Source organism: Polyergus mexicanus, unplaced genomic scaffold, assembly GCF_030449975.1.
Source record: "Polyergus mexicanus isolate NDT 795.1 unplaced genomic scaffold, iyPolMexi1.0 SCAF_4, whole genome shotgun sequence".
Lineage (NCBI taxonomy): Eukaryota > Metazoa > Arthropoda > Insecta > Hymenoptera > Formicidae > Polyergus > Polyergus mexicanus.
Genome location: NW_027223324.1, coordinates 12536724 through 12551926, shown reverse-complemented (window position 1 = coordinate 12551926; position 15203 = coordinate 12536724). Strand labels below are relative to the sequence as shown.

Below are 15203 nucleotides of genomic sequence, written 5' to 3'. Positions count from 1 at the left end.
TTGTAAAAAGAATTGTGTGTATGTGTATATGTATGTCACGACTAAAACAAAAAATAATTTCTAAAAAAGTTGCAAGTTTCAATATAATGTTGATAAAATTAAACAAAATTCTTTCTCTTCTTGAAAATTCCTTAGGGTTACAATAATTTATAATAATATTATTCTTTCCAAAATGTATCAGAAAAAAAATGTATCACTTAACAGATTTCTAACCATATAAATCAAATACGAATAATTAGTTCGTGCGCTATTAATAAGATCCATGTGATTAAATAAAATAAGTCCATTATTTCGCATTACATGACTAGAGAGAGAGAGAGAAGATTCGTTCAAGTGTTGTCGAGAAGAGGCACAATGAGAGATCCGAGTGGAAAACTCAAAGGAACTCGCAGAAGACTCCTCTTTGAGCATGAAAACCTCACCACGATCTACACCAACATCGGGCTACTTACAAAATACTTGTCAAGTGCTCATACCTAACCTTCGTCGACCTTTAGTTGACTTATGCTAGTCTATCATTGACGCCGACACACATGCATCTCCTTCACAAAGTACCTGCGTATCTTAGGGTCACGAGGCGAAAAGTACCATCGCCTGTCGTATAAAGGAAAGAGCAAGTGTGAGAGTAGTAAAACTTGCAAAGATGAACAGCTTCGATCTATTTAAATTCACGTTAAATATATCGCAAAAGTTTAACATAATACGCACTTGGAAAAAAAAATTCTTATCAAGTTTAATAATTAAAATATTTGAAAAATTGAATCATATATGAAGTTACGTATTTCAAAACAAGGAAAATTAATTTTGTGGTAATTACAATTCATATTGTAACTTCAAAAAAATTATTATTTATATAATTTTTTCTAAGTGATTATTTTTTATCGTTCATAAATTTTTGTTACAAAATAGTTACATTTAACAATAAGATAGAAATAAAAACTGTATTTTTTTTAATAAATCCGAAACACTATATGTTTTATAAGAACTTAGAAAAAAGAAAACAACTCATGCGCGAACATAATTAGAGGACAAGGATGAAGTCACGTTTGCAGAAACATTCCGAAGAAGGATGTAGCTAATGATGAAACATTTTTAATCTTGTATAGCGAAATAACTTTCAAATATTATTTTATTTCCTTTAAATTTTCCCAAAAAATCTGCTGTAATTTTTTAATTATATATTTTCACGGAAGGAAAAAACTTTGCATTATCATCTAATTTTAAATCAATTTTTAAAATAAATATTACATATGTATTATATATATGTATATATAAATACTCATTTTAATAATTAAGAACCATTATTTGAAAACTTCAAATTCTATAAAAAATTTAAACATATATTTTTATCTATTTTTAAATATGTATGTATTGTTGAGATATATAATAAGTATTTGTATAAATCGTGGTAAATTGATTTTTACATATTCAATTTACTCCACTTTTAAATACATATTTCAATTCACATATAATTAAATTTGAAAAAATTTTCTGGCTATTATATTTTACATAAAAATAATTTTTACTTCTCTCTAAATTTGCAACTACAAAAAACTATCGTAAAACAAAAAATTTAAATTTTATAATTGAGAATATATAATATCCAACATCCAAATGTCAAAAAATCGCGAGGGAAAATATATAAAATACAATAAAAATTATAATATTACCGTAATGAATTTTTCCATCAATATACTTTTACGATATACTCATAGTCTCTCAGTCGTAAAAACAACAATGGCAATGAAAATCTTTTCATTGTAGCCGCACGATTGATAATGAAAATCATTCTTACTTTATATCATCCTAATAGCGCCGGAGTCGCATTAAAATCCGAGAATTGGATTTGGTCACTTGACACGAAATCGCACTTAAATTGCAATTCTACCATATAAAAGCGAAACGTATGGACGGTTCTAACGCAGCAGACACGCGTATATGAACCTACAACTGTTTCGTTTTATATGCGTATACACGCAACACACATTCGTACGTTTTACAATATAGGATTTCGATCGTATCCAAGTCCGGACATGATCTGTCCCCGTTTACACACGAGCAGAGATGTAATCCATACATCGGATGAGTTGCAACTACCGTATGTAAAATAAATTTTCTCCGTTAGAAACAAATTTCTCTCTTGAATCTAAGGCAAAAATCGTTAGATTGAAAGAATATCAAACAAAATCATTTAACTTATTATAATACTTTTAAATATATCAAATTAAACAATGCTTAGTTAAAAGGCTGGATTAAAAATTTTATTCAAGTAATGTTTACTTAAAATTAAATGAATAATTTCTCGATAGTTTATCGATTTGCATAATCAAAGCTCGATTTATAAAAAAAACATCCATTCTTTAATCACTTTTAATTTGAGATTCTATTTAAGAAATATGGTTTAATCATTTTATGTCTCGACTAACGTCGTATAAGGCGTTTCAGAATTGCGGATCAAGGAAGTCTAATTCACCCTCGAAAGCTTTCCGAAATTTTCCCCACTAGAGATGAATCCAATAAGCAAACGCAAGGGTGAAAACGCTAAAAAAAAAGAGAAAGGCTGCTGTCCCCCGAGCGGAAGAAGTGGCTCGTATGGCGCGGCTGCTGGCTGCCTGAATAGAAATTCAGCAGCATACAATTCCCATTATCCCCCGATTTCAAGTTCCGTGACAATGGAATCTCTCAGACACGCTGTGCCCGTCGTCGTCGGCGTCGTCGTCGTCGTCGTCGTCGTCATCGTCGTCGTCGTCACCGCCGTCGTCTTTCGACTCAACGTTCCGACATACTACAAGCCGATACCGCTTTGCCAGAAACGAAATGGATAATTTTGACACGTTCATTCTCATACTTGGCAAAGTGATAAATCAGCCTTCGTGATTTTAAATATTAAATTATCGCGAAATAGTTCTTTAAAAATATAGATATGCTGTCGGGCACTGTTTGTAATTCTTTTTTTAAGTACTGTAATTATTTTCATCTTTTTTACCATTCTTTTAGTCTAGCACATAATGTAAAAAAAGAATTTAATAATCGTCTTATAAACAATCTATATTTTCAACATTCTTGTGAATAAATCTAAAAATCCGTTTCTGTAAAATAATCACAAATCGATGTCTCAAAATAAATAGAAAAGCAAAAGGAAAACTAAAACGATTTTTTTTTTTCGCGAGCGATAAAAACATTATTGCACTACTTATTCCCCTAAGAAACAAAGAAAAAAAAATGATAAATTGACGCAATTTTTTTCTTCGTAATTAATCATTCTCTATATTTTTTTAAATTATGCAATTCTTGAAAATTAAAATCACTGTAAAGAACGCGGACGACGTAAGTGGAAAATTAGGGAGTTAAAATTAGGACCCAACGACGGAGTGTTTGCTAAGCAAACGAAACATGATTACCAGAAGCACTATCCGTAACCGAGAAACCAAGACGTGTATGCAAAAAGGATGAAATATTAGACTGTTTGACTTACATATCTATATATTACCGTAAATGTCTTATTAATAATATAGTCTAGGCCCAGACATAGTCTATATATGACGTAGTCAATAGTCTCCTACTCTTATTCTCTTGTGTGCACAAGGTCGGCATGATCTTGCAGACTCCCATTGTGTACCGGTCATAGTAAACATTACTCCCCACCGTAAAATGGACGATGGAATATTACATACAATCTCCCAAAATAGTTCGCAGCAACGATACCGCGTAAAGAAAAATCACGGGAAGGACTATAATTTCATAGCTTTATGACAGAAGAAGGCAGCGACGAGATAAAAACGGCTCTTCTATACCCGCAGTTATATCATGGCACTCTAATCTGACAGAACTAATAAAGTTAAAGATTAGTAACGTTCGCGGATCATGTATTTTCAGTTGAAATTATATTTTATAGTGGAACGACGACATTATTTTGAAACGTTCGAGTTTGACAAGCTCTCGTTTCAAATTATAAATGTTATTCTTCAATGGTATTTGCAAATCCTTTTTTATTTAAAAAAATAGAGCTTGAGACGTTCACGAGATATGTATGCGCATTTGTGTTCAACGTAAAGGCGAAAAAGCTTTGAGACGAAGAGACGTAAAGAGAAATCTATTTACACGTCGATGAGCTTATCAAGGTGTATCGAATCTCGCGGAAGCATTGAAGCGGCGATTAAACCTTAGAGCGAGAAGGTTTGACGAGGTGGAACGCAGAAACAAGTTGACGGAGGGACATGACTCATAGGCACATTTAGAGCTGGAACACTTCAAAGAGTTGGTTGGGTACCCGTTCACCTCGGTGAACCGGTGTATATCGAGGCGCGTTACAAGAGAGCGCGGCAGATCCCTTTCAGATTTAATGTAATGTAAATATCTGCCGCAGTGCAAACGCCTGGCTTTTCGCCAGTTAATTGGCCGTATGACTGGTTGGTGCACAAAACCGAAAAAATTTTCAACAAGTCAATATGTATAATTAATATATATTACCAGAATTGTAGTAAAATAATTCCTAATAAGAGTTGCGAGACAATTATATAATGTTCTTCATTAATATTTTCTTTGTCAAAGTTTTTAAAGATGCCTTTAATTTCTTAAGTGGAAATAATCTAATTATAAGAAGCTTATTTTATATATATATATATCATTACATCATATATTATATGTAAAAGAGTAAAATGTATCAAATTATAATTATTACATAATTAAAAACTGTCTGTATTAATATCTCGTAAGATTATATATTTTGCGTGTATTATAATCTTTCTAACTCAAAGCGCGCATAAAAAATTCGGATTTACAAATAGATTCCAATTCTTACCGGCTATTCAACCCTAACGTAATGCATTTTAACTTATTAAAATAAAGTTTTCAAAATTTCTGTAATTAATATCAGTCTTATCATGAGATTATCTCCAGTGTCGTCGGAAAATATATTATACTTTACTATATAAATATTGCAACAAATATGTGAAAAGACAAACAGATAAAGGTGTCTTTATATTAATCATATAATTATATAAATTAAATTATATAAATTATATAAATTAAAAATTAAATACTAAAAAATGTAAATACAGGTCACTATACAAAAACACACTATATAAAGACAGTCTTTTATCGCGATACAGAACTGATAAAATTTTCATATATCAATTCACTGCGGTATATTAAATTATAACGTTATAAACGAAAAATTACACGTAATTTATTACAGCAAAAACATCCAAATAATTCTAGTTAAATCCATAAAGCAGCAAGAAAATTAGAATTGATTGTTAGAATCTCGTTACATTACATGATGATAGTTTAAGTGTAAAATTGATTCTTAAAATACAAACGCTTTGGCATAAAAAGTTTCATGACGAGTTACTTTCCGGTAATCGCTTTTTAAAACAAACAGATATCTTACCTGGCTGCACGTAAGAGACCAAGCGCCTGTTCTAAGTTCCTTTGCCGCATTAATTTCTGTATTTTCTTCATAGCATCTGATCTATAAATTTAAAAAACTAAAACTTAGACGCGTAATTTCAATTGTATTTTAAAAACATCAACAATAACGTAAATATTTGAGAAAAGTAGATTATTCCAATTAATTCAATTATATAAAGCTACATACTTCTGATCGTCGATAGATGTATCTAAGGTTGCGTCAAATGGTATCACTTCTGGTATGACAGCATCTCGCATTACAGCAGATAATTCAGGACCAATAATGTCCCAACGTTCTTCCAAAGTAGGAGCCGGGATTACATTCTCCTGATAAGCAGGCTCTGTTTAAACAATTTTTTGCATATCAAATTTAACTTACTATATATTATTTTAAACATTTTTCTCAATCATCATTATATAAATAAATCTTACTTTTTCGTTTTTTAGCCATTTTTCGCTTTAACTTCATTTGTTGAACCACGAGGTGCCGTTGGCCTTTCTTGCAAAAATGTTCGAGCATTTTCAAAAATATGTGAACAGTCGTTATAAGGTCCACTAAGTACTGCCTAAAAAGACGCGTATATTTATATAATTATGTTATTTTATGTGTATAATTACAAGAATAACGATCAACCGCCTTCTCCTTCCTTGTGACAAGAAATTAATTTAATCTCGCTACCCGTGCATTAATTTGTCAATTTAGTTTCGGTAACGTTACTACTATGAAAACTAAAGTTTGACGTCGTCGTGTTTTCGTCGTTGCCGTATAACGTCAAAGTAGCAGCAACGTGGCATTGCGGTACGTCGCACCACCCTTACATTTCCGTCGTGGAAATGTAAGGGCAAAACCCGTCAAACTCGTAGCAAGTTGAACGCCCACCGCCTTTTCCCATTTCGCCGACCGGAAGGTCGATAAAAGTTGTTTATTCCGCCAAGGAATCGCGCAGAAGGGAGGAAGAAACGGGACGGGTGTGTACGAAAAGCTAGCGAAGAGAGACCCAGCCGAAGAAGAGAAATAGTCGAAATGGCGTCGGAGGGAGCCAGAGTGGCTTCCTGGCTGGTCGAACCGATTGATCCGAAAGTGAATCAATCTGTCTGCGGTAGATAAAACTTTCGGTAAAGAGTTCTTTCTCTCTCCACGAGACGCGACGCGGATTCGCCCGGTACAGACGCAATTGTTCGGCGACGCGTCGCGTAACTTTTCGCGATACCTGCATTATTTTTATTACGGCCTACTAAAAATTCACGACAGATTCGCGGTTTATTCTACTGAATTAAATACACCGAATGATTGCCGATTGTAAACTAAAAGCTATAAGGAATCCCTATAAGGCTCCCTTCCAAAATTTTCTGGATAAGATTCTATTCACTTACCGTGACATTTTAGTTTCGTCAAAGCACAAAAGCTGAGAGAGTATCATTTCCCGATATTCTGGGACATAAAAGATGTTGCTTTTAATTATTTTGCTGGATTCTCTAACACCGTGATCTATACTCTTATCCATTACTATAAGAGTATTAAGAAGTTCCTAAAATATAAAATATATTCTCGCCAACTTTTCTAGATATTCAGCATGCAATACTGATTTTGCATACAATTTCCTACCTGATATGCTTTTAATGCTAAATGCAATCTACGAGACCAAAGCGGTATCTTCTTCTTATCGGTTATCATCATCTCGTAATATTGTTCCATTTGCCTTTGTGCTAAGTAAAACACTTCTGTGGATATGGTTTCGCTAAAATCCATAAATCAATGGATCAATAAGTAATAAAGTAAAATAAATAATAGATTACACTTGATGATTATTAATAATACAAAAAATATAAGAGTTTAAACTTATGCAAAAAATATATAAAATTGGTACAATCTTTTTTATGCTTGCGATTATGAAAAGGATCAATATAAATCAAACATTCTATCATTAAAACAGAATTAGAAAATACAGAAACATATAAATCATATACATTGCTGCTCGATACTCTACAAATAATGAATTGTAAATAAAATTTGGATGGTAAATAAAATCCGAATCATAAAAATAATTCAAATGTCCTATATATTGTTTAAACGAGAAATATGTATAAATATATAAAATAACTTTCACTAACTATCATTTCGTACAAATTCATCTAGTATAAAAGAAGATAATTGAATGTTGATATACTATTGACATCGGGCAAACATTAATACATTTTGAAAAACCCCACATTGGTTATTTAATAATTTTCGCGTTTAAAATAATTATAAAAATTATTTCATGTTATAAACTTAGATTTAGATTCGCACACAGATGTTAAAGAAATTTTTTAGAACTCTTTCTAGACACAAGATCCAAAAGAAAGCGACGATGCGTAAAACGAGTTCGGAAACTGTCTTGCTTTCTGTCTTTTAGCGAGGTATGCACTCGGCAACAATGTGGATTTTGTTATAAGAAAGTTGAAAAGTACCAAGGTTTACCTCACATATTTCACTTCAAACTTGTAATGACGATTGAATTCCATAAAAAAACGCAAAGCCCAGAGATAGGAAGTCGTTTCAGATGCTTCGCCGTGAGTAACGTTGATAATACAAGATCTAGCGAATTTCATTACGGGATTGTATGCTCCACTAAGAAACTCTACACAAAATTCTTTCAGAAAAAGTCGTACACTGAGAACAGATGTACGTTCCACTTTAGCATCCTGTACACCCATTTTGTCTTTACGTCGCTTCACTCTTTTCTATTATAAAAGATATGTAGTTTCTAATTATTTATTTACTGATTCCTCTTCATATAATTCATACAACACAAGATTGAAACTATTTTTACAATTAGATGTTTTTGGATATCATAAGAAAGTGAAGAAAGATAATGCATTACTAATCGATTTTGCAAAATTTACCTTATTGTGACCAAATTCCAAGGTTTCGATTTTTTGATACGGTTTATGACATATCATTTGATTTTCTCCGGTTGCTTTCATATTCCGCACAATGTAAGTACCGCCAAATCGTGAATGTCTAATTAATTGAGGAAGAGAACATATAATTTCAGAGATTAAATCTATTTTTGTGCAAAAGTATTTTTCAAAAAAATACAAATATAACATCTTAGGATATACAAAATATCAGGAAACAAAAATTAAATTTGTCTCGATTTCACTCTCCCCTTCGGCCTCTATATATGCACATATTGCAAAGTTAAAATAATATGCAGTCTATAATGCTACTAAAAAAAGGAGCAGATCATTCAAATTCAATTTCAACCATGACTCCCGAAAATTCAATCAACGGAATAAAAGACACTTGTCAAGAACAGATATTTCCTAAATGACGAAGACGCGCATCCCCAATCCATTTTCTCTTACTTTTTTGCAAGAAACTTAGTTCCATCACCTCCAAATATTTTTTATACAAGCAGTTAATTTTCCGAAGAGTTTGTTAAAGCGAGAAACCCATCACAAAAAAAAAAAAATTAAAATGCTTAATAATTTATTATTTCTACTAATCAATTTCTTGAATTTCAATTCAGAGAGAAAGTTGTAATTTCCAAAAGCAACAATTTTTTCAAATAAAATAATTCTTATAAAAATAATTTAAAAGCTAAAATTATATATATAACATTGTGTATCATGATAAGTGCATATACGACATAGCCATCCAATTTCGTTACTATATTTACTTGTTGCTATCAAAAGAAGATCTATGTTCGTGACACAGCTAGGCGCTGTTTTATCGTTTTTCGATCAAATTATCTTTTCATCGATCGATAGGAAACACGAGGAAGGTGAAGGGATCTTTTCATCGCACATTCCCTTTCAAGTCGTAAAAAGCCTTTCGCAAAGACGGGAGAGATGCGCGCATCCACGGGCTTCTGGAACGCGCGCTCGTTACAAGAATATGGCTCGCTTCTCTCCAACAAGTGGATAAAAGCTTCTATTCATGCTTCGGGTAGTCCTGTTTTAAAAACTAGGTCATATTCATTATACGCATATCGCATCGCCGCGCCGTCGTAAAAATCCCCAAAGGCGTTCGTCAAGTAGCAATCGGCACCTTTTAGTCATCCCATTTTTACGATCGCGAGCTTTTAACTGTAGGCGTTCATTAAAACGATTTATGCGCTAGCTATTCATGAAAGTACATTTCCCGTTTTTCATAACATCGAATAATATGGCTAACGTATGAATAAACATGTATGAGTAAAGTACTTAGCCCTCATTATATGACATTTTCCGTACGCTGATATCGAATAAAATATCTATAAATAGAATAGATGTTTAGAAAAATGTTTTAATTTTGAAAGCAATTGAATCTGGATGAATCTTTTCAATCATTCAAGTAAAGTTTGTATTTTTTTGTACATTTATTTTAAACGTTAATATTACTTAGAAAAGCGTCACTTTATATCGTATTGTTAGATATTTTAACCAGACATTTTTAAATTTGTTGGAAATTAATTTAGGTATAATAACGGTCCTTCCCTTTTTAATTTGTACGTGATTGGATGTTTATCATAGATTTAATACTTTCAATTTTATTAATAATATCTCTCTCTCTCATCAATTGATATAATAGTAAATATATGATATGAACTCACCTAGATCCAGCATATTTTTTTATTTTGTCCATCTTTTCGTGTAATTCCTTTTTTCGTAATGCTACAAGTTTAGCCTCGTCATTTTCTTTTTCAGCAGTATTGCGTTGCAAACCAGATGCAGCCAGTTGGCTTGCATTTTGTTCACGTAACATCAAAGATATAATCTAACCAAATATATAAAGAAATAATACTGTTTTTTATTTACGAATAATAAATTGTTCTAAATAACATACAATATTATTCCCATAATTATCCTCAAATATGAAAATAAAAAGAATAAATGTAATTCATATTTTTATATACCTCCAAAATTTGCATATGATATTGTTGTTCCTTATTATTACTGACAATAAACAACAGTATATCCACTATACCTGACGCATGAAACGCAAATAATATCTATAAAAAAAATTTTTTTATTGTCGCTCAAAATAATACTCAATATGCTATGCTGTTTCAAAAAATGCGAAAGATTTATTTTAATATAGTAATTCACACCTCATCATGAACAGTAGCATCATTATCACCTCTTTTATCATTATCATTAGGTGGTACTTGCAATACATTTCTAATAAAAACAAGTATTCTTTCAATTGTTAATTCATTTTCCTCCCCCCTTTCCGTACTATCCTATAAAATAAGAATTATTCTATAGCTGATGTGCACACGCATACACACACACACATACTGATCAGAGGACAAAGATTTTTGCCACTCACAATATTAAGTAATTTTCCCAACCGTTCAGCTACTGTTAACCATACATTTTCATCCGTTAATGCTGCCTTATATTCTTGTAAATGTGAATTTATTTGTTGATATAAACTATACATTGTTTTCTCAGTTGGTATCTGCTCATTGTAAATTACAAACGTGGAACTTGTTAAATTAATAAGTAATCTATTACACAGAAAAAAAAATAACAAAATTTAGTTACGCTTGCAAAAAAAGATTGTAATCTTTTTCATACACAATATGTTTTTTAGCCGATAATTAATATTACATACCGTAATAAAACATCCCAGAGTTCAGTATATTTAACATGATGTATAAAAATCTTTACAAGATCTGTTTGTAATAATTTTGTTCGACCCAGAAAGCGTCTTATGGTATGTATATCATCGTCTCTTCTAAGATATCTAATAAGATCTTTTATAACATCTGTGTCAAGAAATTAATTATATTTAATTAATTACTTTTTCTCGTTTATATTTAGAAATATATACATAAAGTAGATATCTTCACCTAAACAATTTTTGTCTAAGTGATAATCAGTTCCGTCAAAGTATCCAAGTACAGCGCAAGTGGCTGTAAGTTCAGCAGAAAGATAATCTTCCATATTCAAATAATAAATATTGCAAAATTTTCAATGCCAAATATATATTCCAAACTATATAATTCTCACATATGGCACAGGTGTTACAGTAAATAATGTGCGTAATTCATTAGCCTGCTGTCAAAAATAAAATCCAATAAACAACAAAATAAAATTTCTATTCATACCAATTTTCTTATATAATATGAATTATAAAATTGGAAACAGACATAAAAATTGTAATTCATCAATTTTTAAAGATTTAACTATGATATAAGAAACTTAGTTGATAAAAAACGTTAATATGAATCAAATCTTATAGATACTTAAACACACAAGCGTTAGATAATTTCTATTCTGATATGAGAATACTCACCGAAAAAAGTCCATTTAGCGACGACAATAACAGTAGCTAATTGTTAATGATGACGCAATTGATATCGCCACATTTCGTAATTATATTTGGCGCGCGCCGGCGTCAACTTCACTACCCAATTTCAATTTTAGGTTATACTGTATGCACGAGTGATAAATGCGCGTACGTAATATAACCGTTTCACACTTTAAACACCGAAATACACTCTTTGAAATACTTATGCAAACAATGTGTAATAGCCTGCGTTATATTATTACTTTGGCGTATCTCCGAGCGAATCACACAACGCGTGTGTTGTCATACGCAACAGGTAAAGAAAGAGCGCGCGTAGCAGCAATCTGACCTTGCCGCCATATGTCACCGTCATCGGTCGGTTGCCTTCGGGTCTTTCCGCCGTATGAACTTGCCGCGGCTGTATTCACACTTCACACATACGCAGATACATATCGGACAGCACGGAAGGCCAATGGTAAATTATCATTTATTTAATTGTTTAATACGTCTATTTTCGTCACTTTTTGTACTTTATTATTATTTTTATGCTTAAAAAGAAATAGACATCATGTGCAATTGGAGTAAAGAACGAAAGAGAAGTAAAAATGTATGAAAATATAAAAAATATATGTCACTGGCAATGCTCTCTCTGATATAAATGTTAATACTCTCTAAATATGGCGCGTTTTAGAGATTTTAATATAGATTCTGTAGCCGATTAAACTTGTTTTATCGAATTACTCTTTACAAATACGTAAAAATAGAGAACGAAAGACAGAAAGAGAGAGAGAGAGAGAGAGAGAGAGAGAGAGAGGGAAATAATCATTTTGAATCGATTTCAAGTAGATTCTATTTTAACAATACTTTAATAATTCGATTTAAATTATAATTATCAATATAGGACGCGTCGATATTTTAATAGAGATATGTTAAACAATTTCTCTCAACGAGAAACATAGGCTCTTTCCCCAAATATCAGAATATTACAAAATACCGTATACGTGTTAAGGTGTTTCCCGCTTACGACGTGAAGGTGACTACGGACTCCATTATTTCGCCGTAATAACGGAGCAGCGCTTTTTTGGCGTGCAATCTGCCGATAAACGTTGTCCACAAAGGAGGAAAATAAAGCCATAAATCCAATTTTGTCGCGGAGGGTAACGGAAAAGGACATCGCGCGTGGCAGACAGGCGAGATCGGGTAAGTATGAAAGATACAAGATCAAATAATAACAGAGAGAGAGAGAGAGAGAGAGAAAGAGAGAGCGAAGAACAAAGGGTCGGACGAAGATCGGGTAAGAGGAAGAAGGGAAGATGTACGAGATACCGACGCATTTGACATTTGCGGTTGCATAGAATTCGATGGCTAATCAATATCATTGAAGGTATCTGGGTCATCGGGTTATCGGCCAGTCGTCCGCACCTATCCGCTTATTTCATCAGTGCCGTTCCATGACAGCACGCTCTATACATTTTGAGCTTTGTGACGTGCACGCCCGGCGGTTTTCGCCCTGTGAACGTCCGGAAAATTGCCCGAATATAGTCGATTGCTCTTTTCAAATCGATTGGCGCGATTCAACAAAGAATGCGTGATCTGATATTTTTGCTCTGCGCTCAACGCAGTACGCACAGACTCGTTTTTGAGGAAAATGTCAAAAGGAATATTTAATACGAATAAAACATCTAATACAAAAAGATTAAAATATAAAAATAATATTAATTGTACAAAATGTACACACAGTACAATGAAAATATGTTGAATTATTTATATTATCTGCAAAAATAATTATTAAACTAATTAAATAGCAAAAATAATTATAAAATTAATTAAATAGCGAAAATTTAATTGCCATAATATCCGAAGATAACGCTAGAAATTTAATGAAATAGATTGAAGCAAAAAAAAAATAAATAACTAAAGCATGATGTAATTTCACAAAATATAATATATGATTTTACAAATGCAATTAGTTTTATAAAGTTTCATAATTAAGAACAAGCGACGGATTTTGTGGTTTGCCGGGTAAACAATAATGTTTGGTTGTAAAAACTCATTAAAAATTTTTTGTTATAATTATATTAATATTTTATAAAATCAAAAACTTCTGATCACAAATATATGTGCATATATACAATATACACACACATATATATATATATATATATATATTTATTTATTTATCGCAAAAATTACATATGTATGAACTTGCCGTTACATGGCAACAGAAAAACCACTTTTATGCGATATAATAATAAGCAATAACAGCGCGATATATGAATAAAAAATACAAAAACGAGTTTATTATTGTTTGTCTAAAGCATTGTTATTTCATCTAGACGCGAATGAATTTGCATTAAAGAAACAATAGATATTGCATTATAAATATCTCGATTGAAGTACGATTTGAATTTATTATACACACATCAAAATAACGCTCGAAAAAATTTCAAAATAATTGTTTTATTAAAGATCTGTATAATTCTGAAAATTTTTATATTCCTTTTCTCATATTTAAAATCTATTTTATTTAAAATCTATATACAGAGTGTCCATAAATGTCCGAGCAAATATCTTACAACTGATTGAAGTTACAAGAAAGTTTAATAAAAGAAATTAGCACAGTTTTTAGTCCGCAATAAAGCGTATGTAAAAAAAATTTTTATTTGTATCCTTTTCAAGTTATGAAGATCACTATCGTCTTTTTAAATGGAGCCCCCTATTTTTTATTGCATATTTTTATGGCTTTTTTTAAGATCCTTTCAAAACACTATAATAAAGTATTTTTTAATTAAGTACTTTTCAAGTTATTTTATATCTTAATCTGACATATTTTGATATAAAATATGCATGATATGCACAAAATATGTATTTTATATCAAAATATGTCAGACTAAGATATAAAATAACTCGAAAAATACTTAATGAAAAAATACTTTATTATAGTGTTTTGAAAAGGTCTCAAGAAGGACCATAAGAATATACTATAATAAAAAATAGGAGGCTCCATTTAAAAAGACGATGGTGATCTTCATAACTTGAAAGGGATACGAGGACAAAATTTTTTTACATGCGTTTTATTGCGGACTAAAAACTGTGCTAATTTCTTTTATTATAAACTTTCTTGTAATTTCAATCAATCGTGAAATATTTAATCAGTTGTGAGAAATTTGCTCGAACATTTACGAATGGACACCCTGTATATATAAATAAATATTATATTAATATTATTTAAGACAAGTTTATAATAAAATGCAAATTATATAAATTAACAATGAATAATTAATTAATTTGGAATCAAATTAGGCATATCAGGATATACAATTTCTCTTCTACAAATATTTTTCAAAAAATTATTCTTGACTTTTTATATAAAAAAAAAATATATAATGCATTAAAATCACAAAGAGAGAGTTTGTTTTCCAAACATAGTCGCGTATCACTAATAATTCATGATGGGCTGGTATCGGCAATTGCAAAATTGTTGATGATTTATACTACTGTCTGTGTTATAAAAAAATATAGTGTA

General features: G+C 31.2%; 1 protein-coding gene across 2 annotated transcripts in view; it reads right to left on the bottom strand.

Annotated features, from left to right (window-relative positions):
* The window catches only part of Timeout (circadian regulator timeout), a 91953-nt gene extending 79933 nt beyond the window's left edge, over nt 1–12020 (bottom strand). Inside the window, exons 1-14 of one of the 2 annotated variants that reach the window (XM_070295122.1) lie at nt 11684–12020; nt 11238–11445; nt 11000–11153; nt 10712–10892; nt 10491–10622; nt 10296–10391; nt 9993–10156; nt 8299–8416; nt 7874–8136; nt 7019–7151; nt 6787–6941; nt 5845–5978; nt 5600–5753; nt 5393–5473 (exon numbers count right to left, since the gene is read on the bottom strand). In XM_070295122.1, coding sequence (XP_070151223.1) covers nt 5393–5473; nt 5600–5753; nt 5845–5978; nt 6787–6941; nt 7019–7151; nt 7874–8136; nt 8299–8416; nt 9993–10156; nt 10296–10391; nt 10491–10622; nt 10712–10892; nt 11000–11153; nt 11238–11331 — 1859 coding nt within the window. In that variant the 5' untranslated portion in view covers nt 11332–11445; nt 11684–12020. The remainder of the gene's footprint in view (nt 1–5392; nt 5474–5599; nt 5754–5844; nt 5979–6786; nt 6942–7018; nt 7152–7873; nt 8137–8298; nt 8417–9992; nt 10157–10295; nt 10392–10490; nt 10623–10711; nt 10893–10999; nt 11154–11237; nt 11446–11683) is intronic. The other variant, XM_070295123.1, reaches the window with a different exon arrangement.
* Between the last annotated feature and the right edge of the window lie 3183 nt (nt 12021–15203).